This window comes from Odocoileus virginianus, chromosome 26, assembly GCF_023699985.2.
Source record: "Odocoileus virginianus isolate 20LAN1187 ecotype Illinois chromosome 26, Ovbor_1.2, whole genome shotgun sequence".
Taxonomy (NCBI): Eukaryota; Metazoa; Chordata; class Mammalia; order Artiodactyla; family Cervidae; genus Odocoileus; species Odocoileus virginianus.
The window spans coordinates 44,584,572-44,610,219 of NC_069699.1; the positions used below are offsets into that span (position 1 = coordinate 44,584,572).

The following is a 25,648-nucleotide window of genomic DNA, read 5'->3' on the forward strand; positions in this document are numbered from 1 at the left end:
GGTGTGGCTCACAGACATAGCACTGGACTGATTGTGAGGTGTTAGGAATTTCCAGTATTAGTAATCCATTTGGGAAACCAATTCAGAAGAATTTTTGAAATTTCCTAGTCAAGCCTTTTAAAAAATGAGCATAGTATTGGATCTGGAACTTGTGTTATTAAAAGGAAGAAGGATTCTAAAAAGAGAGCAAGAGGGCTTTGAATGGCAGTAATGCCTGGGAAATTTCAGACAGGAAAGCAATCAAGCGAGAGTTTAATTTGTTTTCATGTTTAGAGCCTGTTGGTCAAAGAAGTGCTCTCTTCTCAGGAACAGAGATAGGAAGCCAGGAGAATGGTGCTGCCTTGGGCTGAGGGCTGCGATCATTCCTATTACTGTTAGCTAAAGACAACATATTTTAGCAGGTTCCATTTATTGAATGCTGAGAGTGTCTCAAGCATTATGGTAGATTTTGAGGGCATTATCTCATTTCATATTTTTCAGCTGAGGAGACTGAGGGTCAGAGGGGTTAAGTAACTTGTTCAAGGTCACGGCATTCGTAGACCTGGAGCTGAGATTTGAGCTAAGGTGTCCCCAGCACCAGAGTGATGATGAATATGCTGTCTGAGTTCCTTTAGGCTGGCCCTTGCTGGGGTGTCTTCCATACCCCAGTACAAAGCGCTCTTTTGTTGAGGCCAGTCCACCACAAAGAACTGCTGGGGGTGGTCACTTTTTCAGGCCCTACAGTGAGGAGAGCTGCTCTGGGTCCAGTGGGACCAGCGAAACCACAGGAAGGCCACCACAGCCCTGCTCGAAGGTCGTCTTCCGACTGCAGTGTTGCTCAGGTACATTACATAGGCCCAAGGGAAAAGGTGGACATGTCTACATCTGGCAAGCCTAATATGGTAAACCTCATATGTGCCAGCTCTATTTCTGGAACAGTGCTACTTAAGTTACATCTTTCACACTTCCTCTAATAAGGAAAAGAACTGATCAATAGTAATTAAAATAATTTATTTTGCTTCATTAAGGGTTTGAATTTTTCAGGCACTCTTGTAAACACCTGGCAGCCTAGTTAATATCTTTCTTAGGTAGTCTTTTATTTTTTTATTTTTTTTCTTAGGTAGTCTTTTAAATAATACTTCCAAATGGCTTCTACTTGGCAACACTTTGCCTGTACTGCTGTGTTAATATACCAAACGACCTGGCCGGATTTTAGTCTCCCTAGCTGATTCTTCCTTTGTTTCCCGTTTGTGTTGAAATACCTTAGTTTTTGGCCCAGGGATGATATAAGAGCACCATCTGGTGGCAGAATGTGTAATTGCAAGGTGTTCAACCCACATTCACTTTTCTGTGTCTTAGTTCATACCCTGAGAATAATTATTCAATATTCTGTATTCCAGTTTTTGACATTATTTCTAGGAGCATATAATTTTTTTAAAAAAAGGAAACTTCCTGTCCTTTAATGATTTTTTTTCCTTTAACAATAGTCTATGATTTAGTTGTTTCATTAATTAAGATAGTTCTATTTTCCAAAGTTGTAACATTTGTGTATAATTATATCTGGTAATCCTTTGAAGCATTTAACAAAGAGTCTCATATGTGAGCAAACTGAGGTTACTTTTAATTTAAGTGGCATTCTGTCTTGTTTAAAGTACTAACATTCCTTATGGTACCAGCCCTCTGCTTAGAAGTTGAAACACCAGAATTGTTTGTCTCCTCTCCTCTGAAAAGGAAGTTATTTCATAGCTGAGATTTTCCAGGAACTTATAAAACTTCACCTTGATGCTCTTTAGGGTTCGCTTATGAACTTCATGGGTGAACTAGGACATGATTTGGTAAAGTAACTTCAATTTTTATGTCCAGTAGTCTACTGTTATTGAACCTAGGTGCATATTGTGTCTAGACATTGCATCTAAGACTATTTCATGTATTACATTCTGGTTGTGTTGTTATGTGAAATTTTGTTTTTTCCAAACATTAATAGGAAAGGAAACTCACCCATTGTCTCTCAGAGGATGAGTTAAGTTCTTCTACAAGTTCAACTGATAAATCAGATGGGGATTCCAGGGAAGGGTAAGTTCTTATCTTTTTATCTCCCTTCATAAATTGGTTCTATTTGAATTCATTTTATTTTTAACTAAAACATTTTTTATTGATACATAGTTAATTTACAATATTCTGTTAATTTCTGATGTACAGCAAAGTCACTCAGTTATACATATGTATATTCTTTTTCATATTCTTTCCCACTATGGTTTACCAGAGGAATAGACTATAGTTTCCTATGCTAGACAGTAGTAATCCATCCTAAATATCCATCCTCTATGTAATAGTTTACATCTGCTATTCTCAAATCCCTAGTCCTTCCCTCCCACACCTCCTGCCCCTGTGGCAACCACAAGTCTGTTCTCTCTGTCTTTGAGTCTGTTTCTCTTTCATAGGTATGGTCATTTGTGTCATAGTTTAGGTTTCACAAGTAAGTGATGTCATATGTATTTGTCTTTCTGTTTTGACTTACTTCACTTAGTATGATAAGCCATTTATATTGCTTCAGATGGCATTATTTCATTCTTTTTAATGGCTCAGTAACTATCTCACATCTTCTTTTTCTGTTCATCTCTCAGTGGACATCGAGATTGTTTCCGTGCCTTGGCTATTGTAAACAGTGATGCTCTGAACAGAAGGGTACATGTATCTTTTTGAAATACAGTTTTGTCTAGGTATATGCCTAGGAGTGGGATTGTTGGATCATATGGCAACTCTATTTTTAGTTTGTTGAGGAACCTCCATACCATTTTCTACAGTGCCTGTCCCAGTTTACGTTCCTACCAATGGTGTAAGAGTTCCCTTTTCTCTACACTCTCTCCAACGTTTACTGTATGTAGACTTTTTAATGATGGCCATTCTGACTGGTGTTAGGTGGTATCACAGTTTTGATTTGCGTTTTGGTAGTAATTAGCAATGATGAACATCTCTTCATATGCCTGTTGACCATCTGTATCCCTTCTTTAAAGAAATGTCTATTTCGGTCTTCTACCCATTTTTCTATTGGGTTTTGTTGTTGTTGTTATTGAATTGTATGAGCTCTTTATGTATTTTGGAAATTAATCCCTTGTTGGTCACATTGTTTGCAAATATTTCCCCCCAATCTGTAGGTTATCTTTTCCTCCTTTTTTATGGTTTCCTTTGCTGTGCAAAAGCTTTTAAGTTTGCTTAAGTCCCATTTGTTTGTGAATTCATTTTAAATGTACATTTATAACACCATTCAGACCTGTAGTACTGTCGTTAATAATGTTGTAAATGGTTTTTGGTATATGCTAGGACTAAAGTTCTCTTTCAGTGAACACATCTGATTTTCATTCAGAGTTCTTATAAAATGTCTTTTTAGATCTGTGGGTTTAGTTTTTATCAATTTGGCCATTATTTTCATCGGTTTGGCCATTATTTCTTCAAATAGTTTTTTGGACCCCCTCCTGAGGATCCTACATGTACACTAGAGTTGGTGATGGACAGGGAGGCCTGGCATGCTGCAGTCCATGGGGTCACAAAGAGGCAGACACGACTGAGCGACTGAACTGAGCAGAACTGAAAGTTATCCCACAGCTCACTGATGATGTTCATTTTTTTTTTTTAGCCTTTTTTTGTCTGTCCCCCGCACCCCCCCCCCCCTTTTTTTTTGGTCATGCTGCTTGGCTTGTGGGATCTAAGTTCCCTGGCCAGGGATTGAACCTGCACCCTTGGCAGTGAAAGCAGTGTCCTAACCACTGGACTGCCAGGAATTCCCATCTGTTCCATTTTTTATAGATTCTATTGCTTTCTCTTTAAGTTTACTAATCTTTTCTTCTGCAGTGTCTTAATTTGTTAATCCCATCTCCGATGTATTCAACACATTGTACTTATCATTTGTAGTTCAGTTTGGGTCTTATTTATATCTTCATTGCCTTTCCTTAACATGCTAATGCTTCCTCTATGTTGGTCATATGGAATATGTTTTTAATAACCTCTTTAATGTCCTTTGTTTACTAATTGTCACTTGTGTCACTTTTGGATCTGTTGCTTTTAACTGATTTTTTTTCTTCACAATTGTGTGCTGTTTTCCTGCTTTGCATATCTGGTATTCTTGACTCGATTCCAGACATTGTTAATTTTATCCCATTAGGTGCTGATACTTTTATATTTGTTTAAATATTCTTGAGCTTTGTGCTTGTATATAGTTAAAGTACTTAGAAATAGCTGGGCAGAATTTATACACAGAAACTGGGGCCTTCTCTTTCTGGCTCTGTCCTTTCCAAGACTCCTTACTCACTTTCTAGTGGCCGTGGTGTCTTGAACTCTGGTATTTAGCTCTGCAGGTAAGAAAGACTGTGGGTTTTCTTTTGTACTTTAGCTCCCTATGGCCTGTCCTTAGGCTAAAAGTATTAACTCCCCTCCAGAATCTTGTTTGTAAATTTTATACATTCTCCATTTCCCTCATAGTTAATCTTTGTATTTTGTCCAGAGTTTATACTTATTTGTGAAGGGGTCTGTCTGTAAGAACTTACTTGTTCATTGGGAAGCCGAACTTCTTAATTTTCGGTGAAAAATTATCGTGAAGCAGTTTTTTTTAATTTTCTTCCCAGTAAAGGTCATACGAATGAAATGACTGACTTGGTACAATTGATGACTCAGACTCTGAAGCTGGACTCTAAAGAGAGCTATGAAGATCTCCCAGTACCAGACCCAGTGTCAGAATTTAAACTTCATCGGGAGTATCGGGACACGCTGATACTTCATGGGAAAGTTGCAGAAGAGGCAGAGGAGCTCCATTTTAAAGAGCTGCCTTCAGGTGGTCAGTTTATTGTTTCACACCAAACTGGAGAGCATCTGTTTACTGGAGAAATGTATCAAACTAAGGGCCTAATGTTTGCAAATTTTTAAAAAATTATTTCCATTGGATATGTCCATAAAAATATATCTTATTTTATGTAATAGTTGCATTCCTGAAAAGTTGCATGAAATTTTATTTTTAACAATAAATGTAAATAAGTACATGTTTCGAATTTTTCATATGGATTTTCTTCAAATTAGACAATTGCAGTTTTTAGTTTTAGGAGATGGTAATAAGATATGAAGCATAAGTTCAGTTAAGAAAAATACATGAAGTCATTAAACCAAACTCTTGTCAAAGTGAAAAGAATCTTAACATGACAAGATTTAAAAAAAAAAATCATTGTGTTCTTGTTGAAGTGGTGAAAGTTTATTTTTCCCTTTTGTTGTTGCTTTTTAGCTGTCATGCCAGGTTCTGAAAAAATCAGAAGAATAGTTGAAGTCTTAAGAGCTGATGTAATTCGGGGCCTGGGGATTCAGCTTTTAGAGCAGGTGTATGATATTTTGGAAGAGGAGGATGAATTGGAAAGAGAGGTGAGTGTCCAAACTTTAGCTGTGTCAGCTGCTTATGTTATGGAATTTTTTTGCTGGCCTTTTGGATTATAATTAACATACCATGCATTTTACCCATTTACCACCACAATCAATGTTAGAACATTTAATTACTCCCAGAAGAGCCCCTGTACCCACTGATAGTCATTCCCTATTGTCTTCTAGGCCCTTCACCTCTAAACAACCACTAATCTTTCTCTCTCTCTCGATTTGCCTATTCTGGACACTTCATTTAAGTAGAATTGTAAAAAGCTATGTGGTCTTTTGTGATTGATTTCTTTCATTAAGCATATGTTTTCAAGATTCATCCATGTTGTAGCACATGGAAAACTCATTCTTTTATATGGCTGAACATGGCTGTGCCACATTTGTTTATCTGTTCACCTGTGATGGACAGTTAGATTGTTTCCACTTATTGGCTATTATGAATAATGTTACGAACATCTGTGTACAAGTTTTTGTGTGGATGTATGTTTTCATTTTTCTTGGGTATCTTCCTTGGGGTGGAAATTGCTGAATCATATTGCCCTGGCTAGAACCTCCAGTACAATGTTGAATAGAAGTGGTGAGAGTAAACATCCTTATCTTGTTTCTGATCTTAGATGCAGCAGTCATTATTAATTATGATGTTCACTATCAGTTTTTAGGTATTCTTTTTCAGGTTGAAGAAGGTCCCCCCTTTTTTTTAAGGATTTTATTTTAATTTTTGTTTTATTCTCTATGTTATTTTATTTATTTTATATTTTTGGGGTGAAGATCCCTTCTATTTCTGGTTTGCTGAGTGTTTTTATCCTGAAAAGGTGATAGGTTTGTCAAATGCTTTCTATTTAGGTGATCGTGTTTGTGGTTTTTGGTTTTTTTTTTTAATGTGGTGTGTTACATTAATTTGTTTTTGGATGTTAAACCATCCTTATATTCCTGAGATAAATCCCACTTGGTCATGGTCTATACTGCTTCTTAGATGTTGCTAGAGTCATGTTTCTAGTATTTTGTTGAGCGTTTTTGTGTTGGTGTTCACATGATACTGATCTTGGTCTTCAGTTTTCTTTCCTTGTGATATTTTTTATTGGTTTTGTTATCAGGGCAACACTCGCCTCAGAATGAGTTGGAGAGTGTTCTCTCATCTTTTGGGGGGAGAATTAGTGAAGAACTGGTGTTAATTCTTTTTGAAATGTTTGCGATAGAATTCACCAATGAAAGTGTCTGGGATCTGGGCCTGGGCTTTTCTTATATATATGAATATATATATGGGCTTCCTTGGTGGCTCAGATGGTAAAGAATCTGCCTGCAATGCGGGAAACCTGGGTTTGATCCCTGGGTTGGGAAGATCCCCTAGAGGAGGGCATGGCAACCCACCCAGTATTCTCGCCTGGAGAATTTCCATGGAGGAGAATTCCAAGAGGAGCCTGGTGGGCTACAGTCTATGGGGTCGCAAAGAGTCTGACACGACTGAGTGACTAAACACATATGTGTTTAGTGTTTAGTCACGTGTGTGTGTGTGTGTGTGTGTGTGTGTGTGTATGTGTATAAATCTTTTGGCCATCTTGCATGGCATGTGGGATCTTAGTTCCCCAACCAGGGATCGAAGCCTCACACCCTGCATTGGTATTGTGGATGGAGTCCTAACTACTGGACCACCAGGGAAGTCCTTGGGCTTTTCTTTGTGAGTAGTTTTTTGTTAGTGAATTCAATGCCTTACTATATTCAGATTGTTCTTCTGTTTCTAAAATTTGTGTCTTTCTAGGAATTTGTCCATTGCAACTAAATTATCCATAATTGGCAATTATTAATAGCAATCCTTTTAAATCTTTTTTATTTCTATAAAGTTGGTTGTTTAGGAATCTGTTGTTTAATTTCCATAAATATGTTACATTTCTCTATTTTATAGGTTCAACAGTGTATTATACACATGCTGGCTTTTTAATTATAGTAAAATACACGTAACTTAAATTTTAGCATTTTAACCATTTTTAAGTATTTGGTTTAGTGCTGCAGTCCATGGGGTGGCAAAGAGTCAGACACGACTGAGGGACTGAACTGAACTCAATGGCCTTAAGTATGTTTTACATAATTGTGCAAACATTACCCATCCATTTCTAGAACTTCTTTCATTTTGCAAAACTGAAACTCTGTACCAATTAAGCAGAAACTCCCCATTTTCCCTTCCTGCCAGCTCCTGGGATCCACCTTTTTTTTTTTTTTTTAAGGGCTCCACCTTTTTAACATCTGTGTCTATGAATTTAACTAAGCCTTGATACAAAGCCTAAACGTAGCATCTAGAAACAGTAAAACTCATCTGTAAAGAAAACTTCAGGCCCAGATGGCTTTGCTGGTGAATTCTTCTAATCATCTAAGGAAGAAATAACACAAGTCTTACACAAATTCTTTAGAAAACAGAAAAAGAAGGGACATTTTCCAGTTCTCCAGAAAACCAAAACTGTGATGTCAAAACCCAGCAAGGACACTTACATGAAAGAAACATAAAACCAGTGTCTCTCATGAACATCTTAATCATCTAGTATTTTGTTGAAGATTTTTGCATCAATGGTCATAAGGGATATACGTTTATATTTTTCTTTTCCTATAGTCTCCCTGTCTGGCCCTAGCACCAGGGCAGTGCTGGCCTCATGAATGAGCCAGAAAGTGTTCCCTCCTCCTTAACACTCAAAAGAATTGGAGGACTGAAAACAGTTCCTGTCCACATGTTTGGCAGAATTCAGCAGCAAAGTTCCAGCACCTTTCCTTGTTAGCAGGTTTAGATTACTGGTTCAGTTTCCTTGCTAGTTATGGTATATTCATATTTTCTATTTCTTCCTGATTCAGTTTTGATAGGTTTTATGTTTCTTGGAATTTGTCCATTTTGTCTAGATTATGCAACTTGTTGGTGTACAATTGTTCATAGTATTCCCTTAGAATCCTTTTCATTTCTTTTCATTAGAGTGGTGGTAATATCCCAAATCCATTTCAGATTTTAATAATTTGAGTCTTGTTTTTTTTCCCTTAGTATAGTTAAAGGTTTGTCAATTTTGTTCATCTTCTGAGAACCAACTTTTTGTTTTATTGATTTTTCTCTAATTTTCTGTTCTCTGTTATATCCTTCTCAGCTCTAAGCTTTATTATTTCCTTCTTTGGCTAGTTTTAGGTTTAATTTGTTCTTTTTCTACTACTTTAGGTTATAAAGTTAGGTCATTGACTTGAAATCTTTTTTCTTTTTTAACATAAGCATTTATAGCTATAAATTACTTCCTTAGCACTGCTTTTGGTGCATCTCATAAGTTTTGGTATATTCTCATTTTCATTTGTCTCTAAACATCTTAAGTTTCCTTTGTGATTTTTTTTTCTTTTGGTGCACTGGAGTGTGTTGTTTAATTTCCATAAATGAGTGAGTTTTCTAGTTTCCTTCTGTTATGGGTTTCTAACTTCATCCTGTTTTGGTCAGAGAAGGTACTTTGTATGTATACCTGTCTTTTTAATCTATTGAGACATAATTTGTGGCCTACTATATATGTCTCTACTGGAAAATGTTTCTTGTGCACTTGAGAAGAACTTGTATCCTATTATTCTTGGGTAGAATGTTTCTTATATGTCTGTTACATCTAGTTCGTTTTTTCATTTTTCAAGTCTTCTGTTTTCTTATCTTCTGTCTGGTTGTTCTGTCCATTACTGAGAGTGTGTATTGAAGTTTCCAACTATTATTTGTAGAACTACTTTTTCCTTTAATTCTGTGAAGTTTGGCATCATATATTTTGATCATCTGTTATTAGGTACATAATTGCTTATAATTATTATATCTTCCTGCTGTATTGATCCTTTTGTTAATGTATAATGTCCTTGTATCTTGTATTTCTTATGACTTTATTTTTTGATATCTTGATGTTTTACATTTTTATGTAAACATAACTATAGCTATGTATTCTCTCATAAGGTTTCCACCTTGGTATTGTGCTTAGAATACCCCTTTTAAGACTATAGAAATATTTTTTCTACTGTATACTGATTTTTTTTTTTTATGTTTCCCAAATAGGTACATTTGCAGGAGCACATGGGTGAAAAGTATGTGACTTACAGTGTGAAGGCTCGCCAGTTAAAATTTTTTGAAGAAAATGTGAACTTTTGAGAATTTATCTAATATGCTGCCAGAATAAAACTATTTTCAAAGGTTTTTGGTTTAAACAAATACAAACAAATCTATAACAATGATTGGAGGCCATTCACCATCCTTTTATCTTGTTGGCTTGTTATCTAGAAAAAATTGGACAAAATAGTAATATTGAAGCAAGCTTACAAAAGAAAAAACAAACCTTGGCTATCTTATTCTCTTTATGAGGAAAAAAATCTATTTAAAGACATTTGTTTGATTACTGTTTACTGAGCCTTAAACCAACTTGATACTTAGAACTGTTTTTTTAAGGTACTTATGAGCTTGAATACTGAGACAAAACATACTGGATTGGAAGTTCCACATTATACTATAGTGATAAAAGCAGTAGGGGAAAAAATGATACATTCAGTGATATTACTTTTTACTATTAATAACTTTAAGTAGCAGCTGATAAATTATTTTTTTATAATTCTGGGAGTAGATTTAAAGATATGAAGTTATATATAGTACCTGAGCAATTGAATTCCTTTTTGCGTATTAATGTAATTTAACATTTTATTTCCATTTAATATGGACCATTGTATATAAGAATTGAAAGTAGGAGATATTTTGGCCTTGTGAATCAATATGTTTTTGAAGACTGGGTTTTTTTTTTTAAGATTTATTTTTTCATCAGCGGAAACATCTGTTAAACACTAATACCTTTTCTAATTCAGCAATTTTTAAGTAATAACGTCCAGATCCTTTCAGTTATGTTGGACAGATTTTTCTCCTGAAATTTGTCTTCTTATACATCAAGATATCGATTGTCTTCCCTTATTTTAAATGTATAATTGCATATCACATATTTTATTTGTTGTTTAATAAGGTATAATGCCCAACTAGCAAGTAGCTTTTATAAAAGTTTTGATTAGTATATGTGGGACTCATAGTTTTTTGAAAACTACACACATACATAAAATAATAAAATGTTCCCTTTCTAGTCCCCTGCTGCTGCTGCTGCTAAGTCACTTCCTTCGTGTCCGACTCCATGTGATCCCATAGACGGCAGCCCACCAGGCTCCCCCATTCCTGGGATTCTCCAGGCAAGAACACTGGAGTGGGTTGCCATTTCCTTCTCCAATGTATGAAAGTGAAAAGTGAAAGTGAAGTTGCTCAGTCGTGTCCAACTGTTAGCGACCCCATGGACCACAGTCTACCAGGCTCCTTCATCCATGGGATTTTCCAGGTGACAGTACTGGAGTGGGGTGCCATTGTCTTCTCCATTCTAGTCCCCTAAAAGACTTTTATTTAGTTTTTTATTTAGTTTTTATTATGTGCCAGGTACTAGGCCAGTGTTCATGGCCTAATTTCTAAAGCTTCTTAATTTTATTTTAAGGGTTTGTTACAACGCAACTCTAAAACCATCTGATCCCAGTGCCCAGCTGGGGACAAATTTTTGGCAAAATGTTGGTCTTTCTGAGCTATTTACCATTTCTTTCATGTTTTAGAGATTCGTAATCTTTCTTGGGAAGTCAACTTTAGCTTTACTGACGTTTTCTAACTTATTTCTGTGAAGTTATATATATTATTTTCTTAAAGTAAAAAAAAATTCCCATACATTTTTAGTCCCATTCTATATATTTTTAAGTCAGTTTTTATGCTTCTATTGTTTGTTTTGTGGTTTTTTTCTTGAGTGCCTAATCATTTTTCAGCTTTATTTAATTTTAAAACACATTTTTAAGACTAAATTTCCCTTTCAGCATGTCTTTGGCCACATTTGAAAGACTTTTGATGTTTTATTTGACATTAGTTTGTAAACAGTAATTCTTGTTTTGATTTTTGCTTTTAAAAGTATTTTTTAATTTCCATGTATTTCCAAAGCCAAGAAATTTCTCCTTGCTCCAGCTACATTGCAGTGTTACTAAATATAACCTGCACAACCTCTATTTCTTGGAATTGTTTTTTCCTGTAGCTCAGTACATGATCCATTATTGGAATGGCCCTATGTGCCTTCAGTAAAGGTGAATTCTCTTATGCATAGGCAGAATCACTTCTCCACTAAATACTGGAAATGTTCCACATCTGCACTAATATGGTAGCCCACTAGTCATATATAAAACCTGTTGAGTCTTTGTCATGTGGCTGGTTGAGAAGCTCAATTTAAAAAAAATTGTTTTTGGATGTGCCATGCTGCATGTGGGATCTTAATTCTCGAACTAGGGATCAAACCCACACCCCCTGCATTGGAAACAGGGTCGTAAACACTAGATGGCCAGGGAAGCCCTGAGGAACCCAATTTTTAATTAAACTTAAGACACACATGACTAGAAGCACCATATTGGACAGCACAGCTCTGTATTTATTTAGTAAGTATGATGGAGTGCCTATGTGTCATATGTACTCTTGTACTAAGCCAACAGCAGTGAGCCTAAGAAGGTTCCTGTTCCCATGGAGCTTGTGTTCTGGGGTGGATGCTTAACAAATATATACTGAGATCTATTAAATGCCATGAAAAATAAATACAGAATGATGGGGCATACCCAAACTTTTATTTTGATAGGATAGTAGGAAATGCTTCTTTATAGTGACATCTACGTAGGGCTTCCCAGGTGGTGCCAGTCCTAAAGAACCCACCTGCCAATGCAGGAGATGTGGGTTCAATCCCTGGGTTGGGAAGATCCTCTAGAGGAGGGCATGGCAACCCACTCCAGTATTTTTGCCTGGAGAATCCCATGGACAGAGGAGCCTGGTGGCCTACAGTCCATAGGGTCACAGAGTCAGACACGACTGAAGTGACAGCATGTACGCACTAGGTAGGGACCTGAATGAAAGGAGAGAACAAGTCATGTATACCTAAGGGAGGGTGTTCCAGTCATGTGGAACAAGTGCAAAAGTCTTCATATTGCCTTGATCTATCAAAATCTGAAAGGTAGAGTGTTGGTCTCCTACTAAGACTGCAGCTTTGCCAAATTCCTGTATATGTAACAGTCTTCGCTTTATATATTTCACATCTTACTCAATGCATGATTCATTCATTGACATCTTGCAGCTATGAAATGTCCCTTTGCCCCATTTAATGCTTTCTGATATTAAATTTCTGACTTTTTCACTATTACCACTCCTTTCTGCTTGCATTTGCCTAATACATCCTCCTTGCTCCTGTTTTCAACATTTGGGTGTCATTTTGAGAACATGAGGTAACTTGATTTTCAGCCCTATTGGGAGCTCTTAACTTTGCAATCACATTTTTTTATTGATATGCTTGGTCTTATTTTTGCTGTCTTTTACTTTTCTTCCCCCTTTTAAAAACCTTTTCCTGACTTCTGGTGTAATAAGATCTTCACTCCCTTTTTTAAAAACTCAGTTTGGAAGTCCTGTATCCTGGTATTGAGAAGTAGAATATGACTTGTAATAACCCTTGCACTCCCATTCCTCACACAAGACTTTTAGAACATTTTTCCCTTCAGCCCTCTGGAAAATTTAAAAGTAATTTATAGCTTCTCGGGTTTTCATTTTGAACTGCCTTAGGTAAAGCACGGATTAAATGTTTTCTGCTTGGCAACAGCCTTATTTTACTGGTACCAAAATATTACTTTACCACAAAATTTACATCAGTAATTTTTTTCACAGGTGCTTGCTGTTGTTTAAAAAAAAAGAAGTCATACATTAGGACCTTGTAGCTTCAGAAGATAGAAATGGTTCTTGCTGACACTTTCAGAACCATGAACTTCTAGCTCTGGCTTTTACTCATAGTCATGTTTGCAGAACAATGAACAAAAGACTCTATAGACATTGAATTGCACTGAGTTTTAATTGAAAACATTAAAACAGCCTGACTACCCATAATGAATTATAAAACTTGATAGTTAAATTGTACTGTCATTTATGAAGCTTTTACTCATTATTTTGTAGACCTGAAAGAAACTTTGCATACTTCTGTTTTCTGTTCTTCATTTCAGAGGAAGATTGTGAGAACGTCTAAAGTATTTATAAATCAAAACCCAAAAGAGAAAGGAAACATGGAGAAAACAAAATCCATACACAGCTGAGCATAGGGGGTTTTTAGCTTATGTTTTATATATGAAAACAATTTAGCTCATGTCACACAAAACAAAAGCAGGTACAACAGTAAAGCTGAATCATGAAAACCCCGATCAATTATTTTTAGCATGTCTCTTAACTTTTCGTTCCCCTGGTTTCTTGTCTTCTGTGCTTGAGTCTTGAACAGGTAACCACTTGAGGGGGTGCCGGCGATAAATGGGCCATGGAGGAAGTGTCAGCTGGGTCAGAACAGAAAATCAATTATGGCCGTTAGAAGCTTAAAAGAGTATTATGTATTATGCCTGGTTCCCAAATGACTCCTTTGCTACACGTAAAAACAAGGAAACCCACATTCCTATGAAAACTCTGTGCCATCACCCAGACAAGATACTTTAAGTGAGAACAAGCCTCACGTGGCTTTAAAAGCTAAAAGAAAGGTGAGGAGGGAGCAATGTGAAGACCATAAGGTCTTAAGTTCTAGCTCTGACTTTTAAGATTACTGCTTGGAGCAACTGCCAAAAGAAATAAGCTTTATGCAACTTAACGTCATCTGATGCTATCTGGCATTGAAACGTTGTGCGGATTCTCAGTACTACATCCAAGCAAAATAACCCAATTCAGAAAACCTAGCTTGCCACTAACATCCAAGCACCCATAAATTTCTTACCAAACAAGAAAAAGCAAATCCAGCCATAACTATATAGACAGTCCACCCGAACTGTTCAGCCAGGTACCCGTAGATAAATCCAACTATCTAAAGACAAAGAAAGTATATTAAATACAGTCAAGCTGGGGGTGAGGGTGGAAAAGATTATGTAAATCCAATACTTACTGCAGAAAAAAGAATAATTCCCTGAAACATTTGTTCAGCTAGCTTCTGGCCCTTGTAATCCTAGAGGTGAAGAAGAGCAAAGCAGGAATTGGTTCCACCACCGAAGAGGTACGTTACTGCCCGGGTCTCACAGTTTTGGCACCAGGGCATTCCCAACATATGGGGCTCCCCCAAGAACCTAAGCAAGGAATGCCATTCTGGGTTTCCCGGGGGAACCGAAGCATACTCACGGAGCCCAGGGAGGGGCACCCTTGTGGCGGGGGAGAGAAAAGGGCACCAGGTAGGCACAACTCGGCAAAAGAGTAGCCATTCGCGGCAGCACCCGCGCCGCACGGGGTAGGTCTCGGACAAGGGTTGCGAAGCTACCAGGCTCGCCAGCGGCTTGCAGGGATCATAGGGCCCAAGCGGGCAGCGGCCTCACCATTTGCGTGGGCAGCGAGCTCAGATGCTCCAACATGTCTGGTTCTGAAGGCGGACGGCAGAGCGAGGGCAGCCGGGACTCAGGGACGCTAGGGTCCGGGGTCAGCTTCTGCTGACGGGTCCAGTTCCGCGGGCCTGACGAGTGGAGGGTTGCGATGGCCGCGGCCCCGGAAGCGGATGTCTCCCACAGACCCGGTCGGTCCGAGGCCCCTCCCCGCGCCCTCGCTAGACGACCCGTGCTTTCGCAGTTGGCCGTCGGCCGGCGCCCTCTCCGTGGGGGTTGAGATGTTGACGGCGGTAGCCGAGTCGAGGCATCACGCGCCCGCGAAGGGTTCGCCGTCAGCGCTCTTGGGTGCTGGGAGCCGCGGTCCCGGTCCCCCAAACTGTCCTCGGCTGGGCGGGCGCCGCTGAAGTGCGGCCTGCGCGCGCCCCGTCTCCATGGCGACGGACTTCTGCTGGCGAGGACCCCAGCCGTGGGGCTGCCCGGCGGCGCCTGCTCCGCGCGGCGCCCTGGGGGTCCGAGCGGCCGACGGGCGGGGGTCTGCAGGACTGCGCGGCGGCCGCGAAGCTAGCGGGCGGGCGGGCTCGGTCCGGAGTGCAGGCGACGTGGGCGGTCCGGCGGCTGGCTGGGCCCCGGGGCCTGCGGCAGGGGCGCTGAGCTGGCGGGGCGGGCCGGGTTGCGGGGAGCGGCTCCTCCTCCTCCTCGGACTGCAGGTAAGGGCTGCCACGGGCAGCGTCCGAGGGGAGCTGCTGGCTGGAACCCCAATCCGGGGTCTCGGAGCTTGGGCGGGTAGCCCGCCCAGCGTGTGCTCTGCGGAACACCAGAATTTAGAGAGGGACCACCCCAGAACCCTTCATCCAGAGAAAGGGTATCCTGTCGGGGAGGGGTTCCCGCTGGCCCCTTCGTACCAGTGTGGGGAGCTCCTGCCCGGGGACCCCCCAGGCTGCTCGGCGGCTTCTCTGGCCCCGTCACAGACTCAGACCGCCGAGGATTCGCACAGCTTCTCTCTCTCCTCTCTCCCTCTCTCCCTCTCTCGTTACTCTGAGGAAGGTGGAAGACCCACGTTCCAGAGAGAAACTGTGTGGGAAACCTGGGCCTGGGGAACCTGGGCCTGGGGGGTCCCTACTGGCTCGCTGGCCTCTATGCTGTGTTGCGCGCCAGAGTCACTCACAGACGCTGGGATTCTGGGCACTCCAGGGCCAGGTTGATGTGTCTGGTTGCCGCCCTCATTCATTAATCCGCAAATACATCCCGCAGCTTTTTTGTGTGTGTGCCAAGCTTTGGGCCAAAGATACGGCCCTGACCAACAACAGGCCCTTCCTTGCCTTCCTGGAGTCCAGAACGTGTCAAGGGAGACAGCCACGTAACCCCAGAAGTATAAACCGGATTACTCTGGGGGTAGCGAAGCCCTGGATATGTGAGAGCTTAGGGGAGATGCAACTGAATGCGGGATTTGAGGGAGGCTCCCTTAATTGCTGAAAGCCAAGTAGTGGCTAGCCAGATAAAGAGGTGGAGAAAGTGGATGTACACCCTTAGTTCCTTTTCCACCTTTCAATCTGGTGGAGACTAGGCCCTTTCTCTTGTATGTAGCCATAGACATATCCCTCTGTTTATCCCTCTTTAAACGCACTTTACAGGGCAGCAGTTGCTGTAGAGGCTTTATGGTGTTTGATCTATAAAGATAATTATGGGAAAAGGAGACTGCTGTTGTCAGATTTTATTTCAGAGAGATCTCCATTGGAATTTGTTTCCGTGATTATTTTTAACGATGGTGTTCCCTTTCAGGGCTGAGAACCAGCCTTGCTCCTAGATTAACAAGATCATTCAACAAGTATGACATATCTACTACCATTTGCCAGACATGGTTTTAGATGGCAAGGATACACCAGTATACACTTTCCCCTGGAGTCACTGTTCTCAAAGAGCAGGGAAGACAGAATGAAGAAACAAATCAAATAAATGAGATAATTTCATAATTGAAGAGGGGGGTGGGGGTGGTAAGCTTTATTGATGGTCTCTGAGGGGATGGGTAAGAGCACCAAAAGGTGACCTTGGTCTTCTGTAGTCTCAACAACGCCAGTTTGAATGGAGAAGTAGGGCCAGAAGTCTGGTTGGAGGAGGCTAAAGCGAGGACAGGAGGAAAGAAACTGGAGCTGGAGGCTTTCAGTCCTTTCAAGCTTTTCGTGTGAGAGGGAGCAGAGAAATGGGTCTGTGAGTCTACTGGGATTTGGGAAGTGGTGTCTTTTTGTTTTTTAATTAACTGGAAGATACAGAGCATGATAATATGCTGCTGAGAGTGTGTTCCAGCAGAGAGGGAAAGAGTTTGCTGCTGCTGCACCAAGGAATCAATTGTAGGATAGGTTGCAGAGCGTGGGTGGAATGGCCTTCCATGGGAGTATATAGCAATAGGAGGGAAAGCAGAAAAGACCACTGAGAATATGGGTACTAGTGCAGGTAGCCAGCAAGTTGAGAAACATAAAGTGTTCTTTCCCCCTAAGGTTTCTTCACCCATATTTCTGGGAACAGCTGCCGTGTGTGTATGTTGAGTGATTTGGGAATGTGAAGGTCTTATCATTTCTAAACAAAATGTTAATTTTCATAGTGGACAAGTGAATATTACTCATCAAATTTTACACAGTTGTGTACTCTAGCAAAAATATAGTCAGTATTTTTGCACATCCTGCATGTACATGCAGTTTGGCTTTGAGAATTCTTTCTACTCAGATCAGTGAATTCCATTACCAGGAATTACACCAGGAAAGGGATTATGGATCAGACACACTCCATTTGGAGTGTGTATGTAGATAACCATGGAAGAGTTTTTGGAGCAAATGGTTTTTGCCATGCAAATCTACTTAGGTATGTCCAATACCTGCTAGGATTGTGTTTTTCTTCTGTCTGGCCAGTTGCAATAGCACAAATACTTCTGCCTCTTGATCAGGATACTACCTGTAAGTAATTGTTGCTGGACATTGTTGAGCTAAACCATTGTCCTTTATACTGTTCATTAAATGAGATTCATTAAAGTGAGATAGTGTTCTTCAGTTTTGGTGGCAATTGGCTCCAAGCAGGCAGACAGTAGAACTGTCTGCGTAGCCCCCAGTCTGCCACCTTCTATAGGTCAGCCTCAGTCCTCAAGAGGAAGTAGAGACACATGCTGCTGCTGCTAAGTCACTTCAGTCGTGTCCGACTCTGTGCGACCCCCTCCCTGGGATTCTCCAGGCAAGAACACTGGAGTGGGTTGCCATTTCCTTCTCCAATGCATAAAGGTGAAAAGTGAAAGTGAAGTTGCTCAGTTATGTCTAGCTCAGGGTATATAATGATATATATTCTTCAGAGAGGAAATCCGTTGGTATAGTATACTTTACATGTACTGCTTTAGAAAGAAGAGTGAGAGAGAAGGAATGTGTATTTTTAAAATTTCAATTGGAGGATAATTAATTTACAATATTGTGATGGTTTTTGCCATACATCAACATGAACTGGCCACAGGTACGTCCCCCCGGATCCTGAACCCCCTCCCACCTTCCTCCCTACCCCCTCCCTCTGGGTTGTCCCAGAGCACTGGCCTGCTTCATGCATTGAACTTGCACTGGTCATCTGTTTTACATATGCTAATGTACTGTTCTCTCAGATCATCCCACCCTCACCTTGTGTGTTCTTTGGGAGTCTGAATTATTTTCTCCAAGTTTGTAGTCTGGCCTGTGATTCCCAATTTTTTAAATAGCCCTTCAGTATATTTTTCTTCTTTTCAAAGGCCTTTAGAAATGAGTTAATAGAATACAATTTGGAACAGGGGATATTTTGTACCAATGAGGTTGACCTCAGTTTATTTGATCATAGACAACTAAGTCCCTGTCTAATTAGGAATTCTAAGTAGAAATTCATTCAGAAAATGTTTCCATAGTGGTTAGACCCCTAGACCCCTAAATTCTACCGGGTATTCCTCCTGGTAGAATTTCTTTTGCTTTTTGTCTAGTGGCGTATGGTACACAAGGCTTTAAGTTATTGGAAATATTTTTTTATTATGACTGCCATAAAAAATTCAAATCTCAAGTTGGGTTCTTGGAAGCTGTTAATTCAAAACAAGTTTCTGGCAGAATATACCATATATTCACTTTTTGTTTCTGTCTGAATAAAAGCGTAGGCATTTTGATGGCCACTCTAATGTACCTACTGACTTTGGGGGCTTGTTTTTGTTTTGTAGGGTTAATAACTAATACTTATATAAGACAGAAGAGAAAGATGTCATTTCGTAAAGGTATGTTCTTTCTACAGTTGTTATTTTGTTGTTTAGTTGCTGAGTCACGTCCCATCAGGCTCCTCTGTCCATGGGATTTTCCAGGCAGGAATATTGGAGTGGGTTGCCATTTCCTTCTCCAGGGATCTTCCTGACCCAGGGGTCGAACCCGGGTCTCTGGCACTGGCAGGCAGATTCTTTGCTGCTAAGCCACTGAGGAAGCTGTGTCTTATCTTTTACTTGGTCAAAAGGTAAAGAAATGTAACATGGGCTTTCTCCTCTGTGTTTCAGTAAACATCATCATCCTGGTCCTGGCTGTTGCTCTCTTCTTACTGGTTTTGCACCATAACTTCCTTGGTCTGAGCAGTTTGCTGAGGAATGAGGTTTCAGGTATGGGAACCCTGACTACAGCCTTGCTGTCTCTTAAGAACCTGGAATTCCCTGTGTCCCACATTCTGCTTGGCCCTACAGAAGCTGCTAACACCTCTGAGAAAGGCAGGTGGCACTCATTTTGCTCTAGCAGCCTGTCCCCTTCTCCCTGCTGGGCAGTTGTTTGCTAAGCATTTGATCTCACCAAAGATTCCTTTTTTACCAAATTAGAATCCTTAGAGAAAGGAGCCACTATAGGCTGTTATCTGCAGACATTTCAGTCGGGCAGGGCTTCAGAAGGTGACAGGTTAATATTGCTGGTGTCTGATGCTTATTTTGTTCACCAGATTGTGAGTCTGGTCACCTGTTACTTTCCTTTAACATGTGGAACCATATCAGCAGGACTCTAGTAGTAAAACGAAACCATAAAACCTCTTCTGCTGATTTAAAAGATCATTGTTGTATAACTCTGCTGCCAGTTATTTTAGATTAGTTGTTCATATTGCCCTGCCTTGGTATTGAGAAATGTTTGAGGCTTCAGAGGGTTTGTCAAAAGTAATTTTTGACTTGTTACCCACCATCCTTGACCAGAGCATGAAAAGACCAATAGCTTTCCCTTAACTTTCACTGAATGTTCTGATAGCATGTTTTATAATAGTTTGTGTGTGTGTGTGTGTGTGTGTGTATATGTATGTGTGTGTGTATGTATTTACAGAAAGTAATGCATGCTCCTGATAGTAGGAGCATTTATAAACTGCATTCAAGCTCCATGAGGGCAGTTGTGGCTGGTACATGAGGTGCTTAATAAATATTCATTGAATAAATTATTTCACTGCCTAGAGATAACTATTAATATTAAAATTTTCCCTTTGTACCATCCAGTTTTTTACCTGTGTATTTTTTCCATATAGTTGAGATTATACTATATATTAATATAAACTACATGACATGATTTTTCACATGATTATATCCTAAGTCACCATGACAAAACTCTTCAAATGTAAATTTAATGCCACATAGTTTACTTTTTGCTATAGGAAAAAGTCATTTGGTACAATGACTTTTGAGATTTTTTTGATGGCAACCCCGCAATAAGAATGTGTTACATACAACACACACACATACATGTGTATATTGGCTATCTGCCCTTCACAGTGGTAAAGATTTAACCGTTTTATTCATGGCTATAACCCTAGTGCCTAGATATTGCCTGGCACATAGTAAGTGCTCAGTGTTCAGCGCATGATGAATGAGTAAATGAATGGACATACTATGAAAGAAGGAAGGTTTACAAAATAATACTCGGAGTTGCTGTGTGTGATACATTCTGATATTTTCTAAGTCACCATTCTGTTCCAATTCAGAAACTGTTTTCCTACTCACATTCTAATTGTGACCCACTAAATTACTTTCATTCATATTTCCGGGACATGATTCATGGTTTGAAAAACAACTGTTTTTTAGTCTGGTTCTAGGTTTTCATAGTTGTAAATAAAATTATGATTTTTGGTTCCCTCTCAGGTTTTGTTCTTAAGAGACACAAGGAAATTACTGGGTCAGAAGCCATGTACCTGTTTAAGGCTCTTGATACAAACTGCCAAAATATAGTCTAAAAAGACCCTGTTATATTCCTACCAGTAGTGTATCATAATTCCATCTGCTGCCTGTTTTTTTAAAATGCTTTTCCAAGGCCTGGTTACATACAGGAAAACACACAATTTCTGGTCTGTGTGGTTCACATTGTAATGAGACAGATTGAGGTCTAAGTATAACCCTCAGCTAACCTCTTTTCCTTTTTTTTTTCCATTTATTTATTAGTTGGAGGCTAATTACAATATTGTAGTGGTTTTTGCCATACATTGACATGAATCAGCCATTTTACGTGTGTTCCCCATCCCGATCACGCCTCCCGCCTCCCTCCCCATCCCATCCCTCTGGGTCTTCCCAGTGCACCAGCCCTGAGCACTTGTCTCATGCATCCAACCTGGGCTGGCGATCTGTTTCACCCTTGATAGTATATTTGTTTCAATGCTATTCTCTCAGAAGATCCCACCCTCGCCTTCTCCCACAGAGTCCAAAAGTCTGAAAGATAAAGACCAATACAGTATACTAACACATATATATGGAATTTAAAAAGATGGTAACGATAACCCTATATGCAAAAGAGAAAAAGAGACACAGATGTACAGATCAGCTAACCTCTTTTCATGTGTTGGGATCTGTATGAAAAGCTCTTGAGATTGTACCCTAGTACCTTCCTTGTGTGCGTTCTTTGCAGATTCAGGAATTGTGGGGCTTCAGCCAGTGGACTTTATCCCAAATGCTCCCCAGCATGTGGTTGATGGGAGAGAAGAGGAGATTCCTGTGGTCATCGCTGCATCTGAAGACAGGCTCGGAGGGGCCATTGCCGCCATCAATAGCATTCAGCACAATACTCGCTCCAACGTGATTTTCTACATTGTTACACTCAATGGGACAGCAGACCATCTCCGGTGAGCTCTGCTTGCCTGATGGCCCTGCTTTAGGGGATACTCTGAGAGCAGGCCAGCTGCCAATCGAGTAATTTATTTTTTAGTGTTTACAATCATTTTTCTTGTATAATTATTATACCACATATAAACAGCACATTTTTTCCAAATGATTGTACCATAAATATGTCTCCTTGATAGCAGAAATGTGTAAGCAGCTCACGCCAAGATGTGAATCAACTGTGTTTACTATGCACGATGTTAAACTCAAGCAGATATTTTTTTTTTGTTAATAAGAACTTCCTCAATGAAGGAAGCAGTGTGTTGACTTACATTCTTTTACAAGTTCCTTACTTTCAGAACATGCTCTTGAGTAGTTCTGGTCTAGAGTTGGAAGGGACGGGGGAGCAACAGCAAGGTGGAATGGTGAAGTGAGTATAGACCTCACCCCTGGGAGCCTATTTCTGCATCTCCAAGTATGGGGTGTAAATATCCAACCTAGCGGATTGTTGTATCAAGTAAATGAAAAAAATATATATATAAACTACCTACCACATAATAATCGCTTAGTAAATGATCCTTAGTATTATGATTTATAGAACCCAATCTGATGGACAGCCTTAAATTTGTTTTGAAGATGTTTTGACTTAAGATTTACAAAGTTTATTCCAAAAAAATTTTAATAGGTTAATAGTGGTCAGAGTTCTGTGCCTTTCTTCATGGTTCATGTTTTTTGTGAAAGTTGTTATGAATAATTTTTCCATTTTTAAAAACTCAAGAAACAATCTAAAATAGAAACAAATATTGCATTAAAATAGAAATATCCACAAAATGCTGATCTGAAATGGCCCTAGGAAAAATGTGCTGGACATCTTTAGGGAACACTGACTTTGCTCACAGGTCTGATAACCTTAGACTCAGGTGGAATGACACATCACAGTAAGTGTGTAGGTTAACAGATGGATTTGCCCCCGTGTTGATAACTAGCTTTCACTACCGTCATACCTGACTCGTTTCCTTCACTCATGTATTTGGAGGGACAGAAGTTGAACAATCCGTGTGGTGATGGGAACACCTCAGTTCCATGGTGAGTTTTTCTACCGCAGCTTTGGTGTCAGATTGATCAGAGCATGAGCCTTTGGGAGCTCTGTGACCACAGAGTCTTGGTTCAGGAAGGGGCTTCAGTGGGAACACTCACACCAGATGAGGATACCAGAACTCAAGAGGTGAAGGCAACTGAAGACACCTATGTGGTCCTCAGGAGTTCTCTTGCATTAGGGTCTTGGAAAGCAGAGACATGGTTGTGATTTGGGGCATTATTACTTAAAACTGTTATTTGGTGGTTTCTTTTCACCAGGTCCTGGCTCAGCAGCAGTAACCTGAAAAGTATCAGGTACAAAATTGTGAATTTTGACACTAAACTTTTGGAAGGGAAAGTAAAGGAGGATCCTGACCAGGGGGAATCCATGAAACCAGTGAGTTCCATGCATCCTTGTCTGTACTTGGTAGTACTAGGAAATGGCTGGAATACCTGCATAACTGGGTATAGTGCAAAGATTATACTTCCCTGGGGACCATGTCTGGAAGTTCTGAGACCTTTGGATTTCTTCTCTTGCATGGATGCTGAGAGCATCCTGGGAATTTCTAGTAAACAAAAGCACAGCCACTTAAAATCCTGTTTCAATGCTTTCTTTTTCCAGTTAACCTTTGCAAGGTTCTACTTGCCAATTCTGGTTCCCAGAGCAAAGAAGGCCATATACATGGATGATGATGTAATCGTGCAAGGTACTGAAGAATGCCACATCATTGCTGCTCTCTGTCCATTGTGGGCTGTACTGTTTGTCTTACTTATGGTTACCCTATAAGAGGTCATCTTTCACATTTCACTTGAAAGTATGTGGATTATTTTCAAATATCTTTTGATACTGATTTCTAACATAATTCCACAGTGATAACAGACTGTTTGATTTTAATACCTTTAGACCATGAAATTTTTGCACCTTGTTTTATGTCCCTGGACATGTTCCAGTATCTCCTAGTTTACAGTCTATGGGAACTTGAATAGAATTTGTATCCTACTGTTGTGTGAAAATTATATATAAGTCTTAATTATGTTGAATTGGTTCACATTATTTATCAGGTCTACTCTATCCTTCTGCTTCTCTGCACTTTCATTCTACTAATTTCTACAAGTTTGATATTGAAACTCCAACTAAAAACCTTAATTTACCTACTTAAAGTAGGAGGAATAGGCATCTTGGGACAACTTCCAGCCTAAATCTTAATGTTCTTTCAGGTGATATTCTTGCCCTGTACAATACACCACTGAAGCCAGGACATGCAGCTGCATTTTCAGAAGACTGTGATTCAACCTCTGCTAAAGTTGTCATCCGTGGAGCAGGAAACCAGGTAAATTATTTATTAGACCTCGTAAATTTACTGTACTCCCCTTTTAGCTACATTTTATTCACTGGTTATTTCATCTTAAAACTCAAGGCTACTTTCCTAGATTGGTTTATGGATTTGACAACCTAATTCTCCATGAATATCCGGCTTTATGTTTAGGTTCCTGTTGTCTAACTTGCAATCCCAACTGTCACTTCTAATTGCTTTATGTAGAGCCCTTTGCTAATTATCTGAGAAATCTTAAGCAAGCAGAATGGTTATCAAATTACTGTTTGAAGCGGTAAACATACTATATATCCCAATTGTGTTTTTAGTACAATTACATTGGATATCTTGACTATAAGAAGGAAAGAATTCGTAAACTTTCCATGAAAGCCAGCACCTGCTCATTTAATCCTGGAGTTTTTGTTGCAAACTTGACAGAATGGAGAAGACAGAATATAACTAACCAGCTGGAAAAATGGATGAAACTCAATGTAGAGTAAGTTGTGTAACTGGCCTAGCTCTGAAAACTCTTCTCTCTCAACCCTGGCAGTCTTGACTAACAGGAATTGTTCTCTCTCCCACCCAGAGAGGGACTGTATAGCAGAACACTGGCTGGCAGCATCACAACACCACCTTTGCTGATTGTGTTTTACCAACAGCACTCCACCATCGACCCTATGTGGAATGTTCGCCACCTTGGTAAGTAGGTAATTAACCAAGAGCCTAAGCAGTAAAGTGTCTATTAAGGAACACCCTCAGGAATGGACTATATTGTTTCCCTTAAGTTACCTAAAGTCTTGTGTCTGATTAGTACAATGATTTGGCTTTTTCTCTCTAAATGTAAGGTTCCAGTGCTGGAAAACGATATTCACCCCAATTTGTAAAGGCTGCCAAGTTACTCCACTGGAATGGGCACTTTAAGCCATGGGGAAGAACTGCTTCATATACTGATGTCTGGGAAAAATGGTATATTCCAGACCCAACAGGCAAATTCAGCCTAATCCGAAGACATGTGGAGATCTCAAACACAAAGTAAAATACAAATTGTGCTATAAGCATTTCTCAGGAAATCCTGGAAGACAGTGTGTGTGGGAAGTAACACTAGCTAGGCTTCAGTGCCTGTCTTCACCAACCCATGGAAAAAGGGACATTTCAGCTGGGTAAAGAGGATAGACTGTCCCATTTGGCAGCCAGCTTCCCAGACAGACTATAAATAAATATGCCTCCATCTGCCTTACCAAGTGTTCGCTTACTGATGGTGCTGACTGACCAGAGGTGAATGGACTTAAGATACGGTTGCTACAGCCAGTTCATCACTGCTACTTGGTTTTAATTTTGTGACCTGTGTAAATAAAGTGAAAACTTCATTTTTCAATAGGTATCTGCTTTAACTTTACTTCTACCC

The 25,648-nt window shown here is 39.8% G+C and overlaps 3 protein-coding genes across 6 annotated transcripts in view; 2 read left to right on the forward strand and 1 right to left on the reverse strand.

Annotated features, from left to right (window-relative positions):
• Positions 1-13,762, forward strand: part of NEK4 (NIMA related kinase 4) — a 32,881-nt gene extending 19,119 nt beyond the window's left edge. The window contains exons 11-16 of one of the 3 annotated variants that reach the window (XR_011483744.1): positions 715-821; positions 1,964-2,052; positions 4,599-4,807; positions 5,246-5,379; positions 9,422-10,727; positions 13,112-13,762. Coding sequence is in view for 2 of the 3 variants with exons in the window: in XM_020874263.2 (XP_020729922.2) it covers positions 715-821; positions 1,964-2,052; positions 4,599-4,807; positions 5,246-5,379; positions 9,422-9,514 (632 nt within the window). In the remaining variant the exon portion in view is untranslated. Of the gene's footprint in view, positions 1-714; positions 822-1,963; positions 2,053-4,598; positions 4,808-5,245; positions 5,380-9,421 lie in introns of all 3 variants that reach the window. The other 2 variants (XM_020874263.2, XM_020874264.2) reach the window with 2 other exon arrangements.
• Positions 13,534-15,037, reverse strand: SPCS1 (signal peptidase complex subunit 1). The gene is made up of 4 exons (XM_020874276.2): positions 14,776-15,037; positions 14,355-14,414; positions 14,190-14,276; positions 13,534-13,761 (listed from the first exon to the last, which is right to left on the reverse strand). Exons 1-4 carry the CDS (start codon positions 14,809-14,811, stop codon positions 13,636-13,638), a joined length of 309 nt encoding a protein of 102 aa, XP_020729935.1. The 5' UTR covers positions 14,812-15,037; the 3' UTR covers positions 13,534-13,635.
• A 158-nt stretch (positions 15,038-15,195) lies between these two features.
• Positions 15,196-25,618, forward strand: GLT8D1 (glycosyltransferase 8 domain containing 1). 2 transcript variants are annotated; one of them, XM_020874273.2, is made up of 10 exons: positions 15,196-15,488; positions 18,983-19,036; positions 19,307-19,405; positions 21,663-21,876; positions 23,210-23,327; positions 23,553-23,637; positions 24,149-24,261; positions 24,573-24,739; positions 24,830-24,942; positions 25,089-25,618. In XM_020874273.2, the coding sequence occupies exons 2-10, from the start codon at positions 19,021-19,023 to the stop codon at positions 25,277-25,279; spliced, it is 1,116 nt and encodes a 371-aa protein (XP_020729932.1). In that variant the 5' UTR covers positions 15,196-15,488; positions 18,983-19,020; the 3' UTR covers positions 25,280-25,618. The 2 variants fall into 2 exon arrangements, with proteins under 2 accessions (XP_020729932.1, XP_020729931.1); XM_020874272.2 differs by lacking the exon at positions 15,196-15,488 and having other exon boundaries at positions 15,495-19,036.
• Positions 25,619-25,648: the final 30 nt, after the last annotated feature.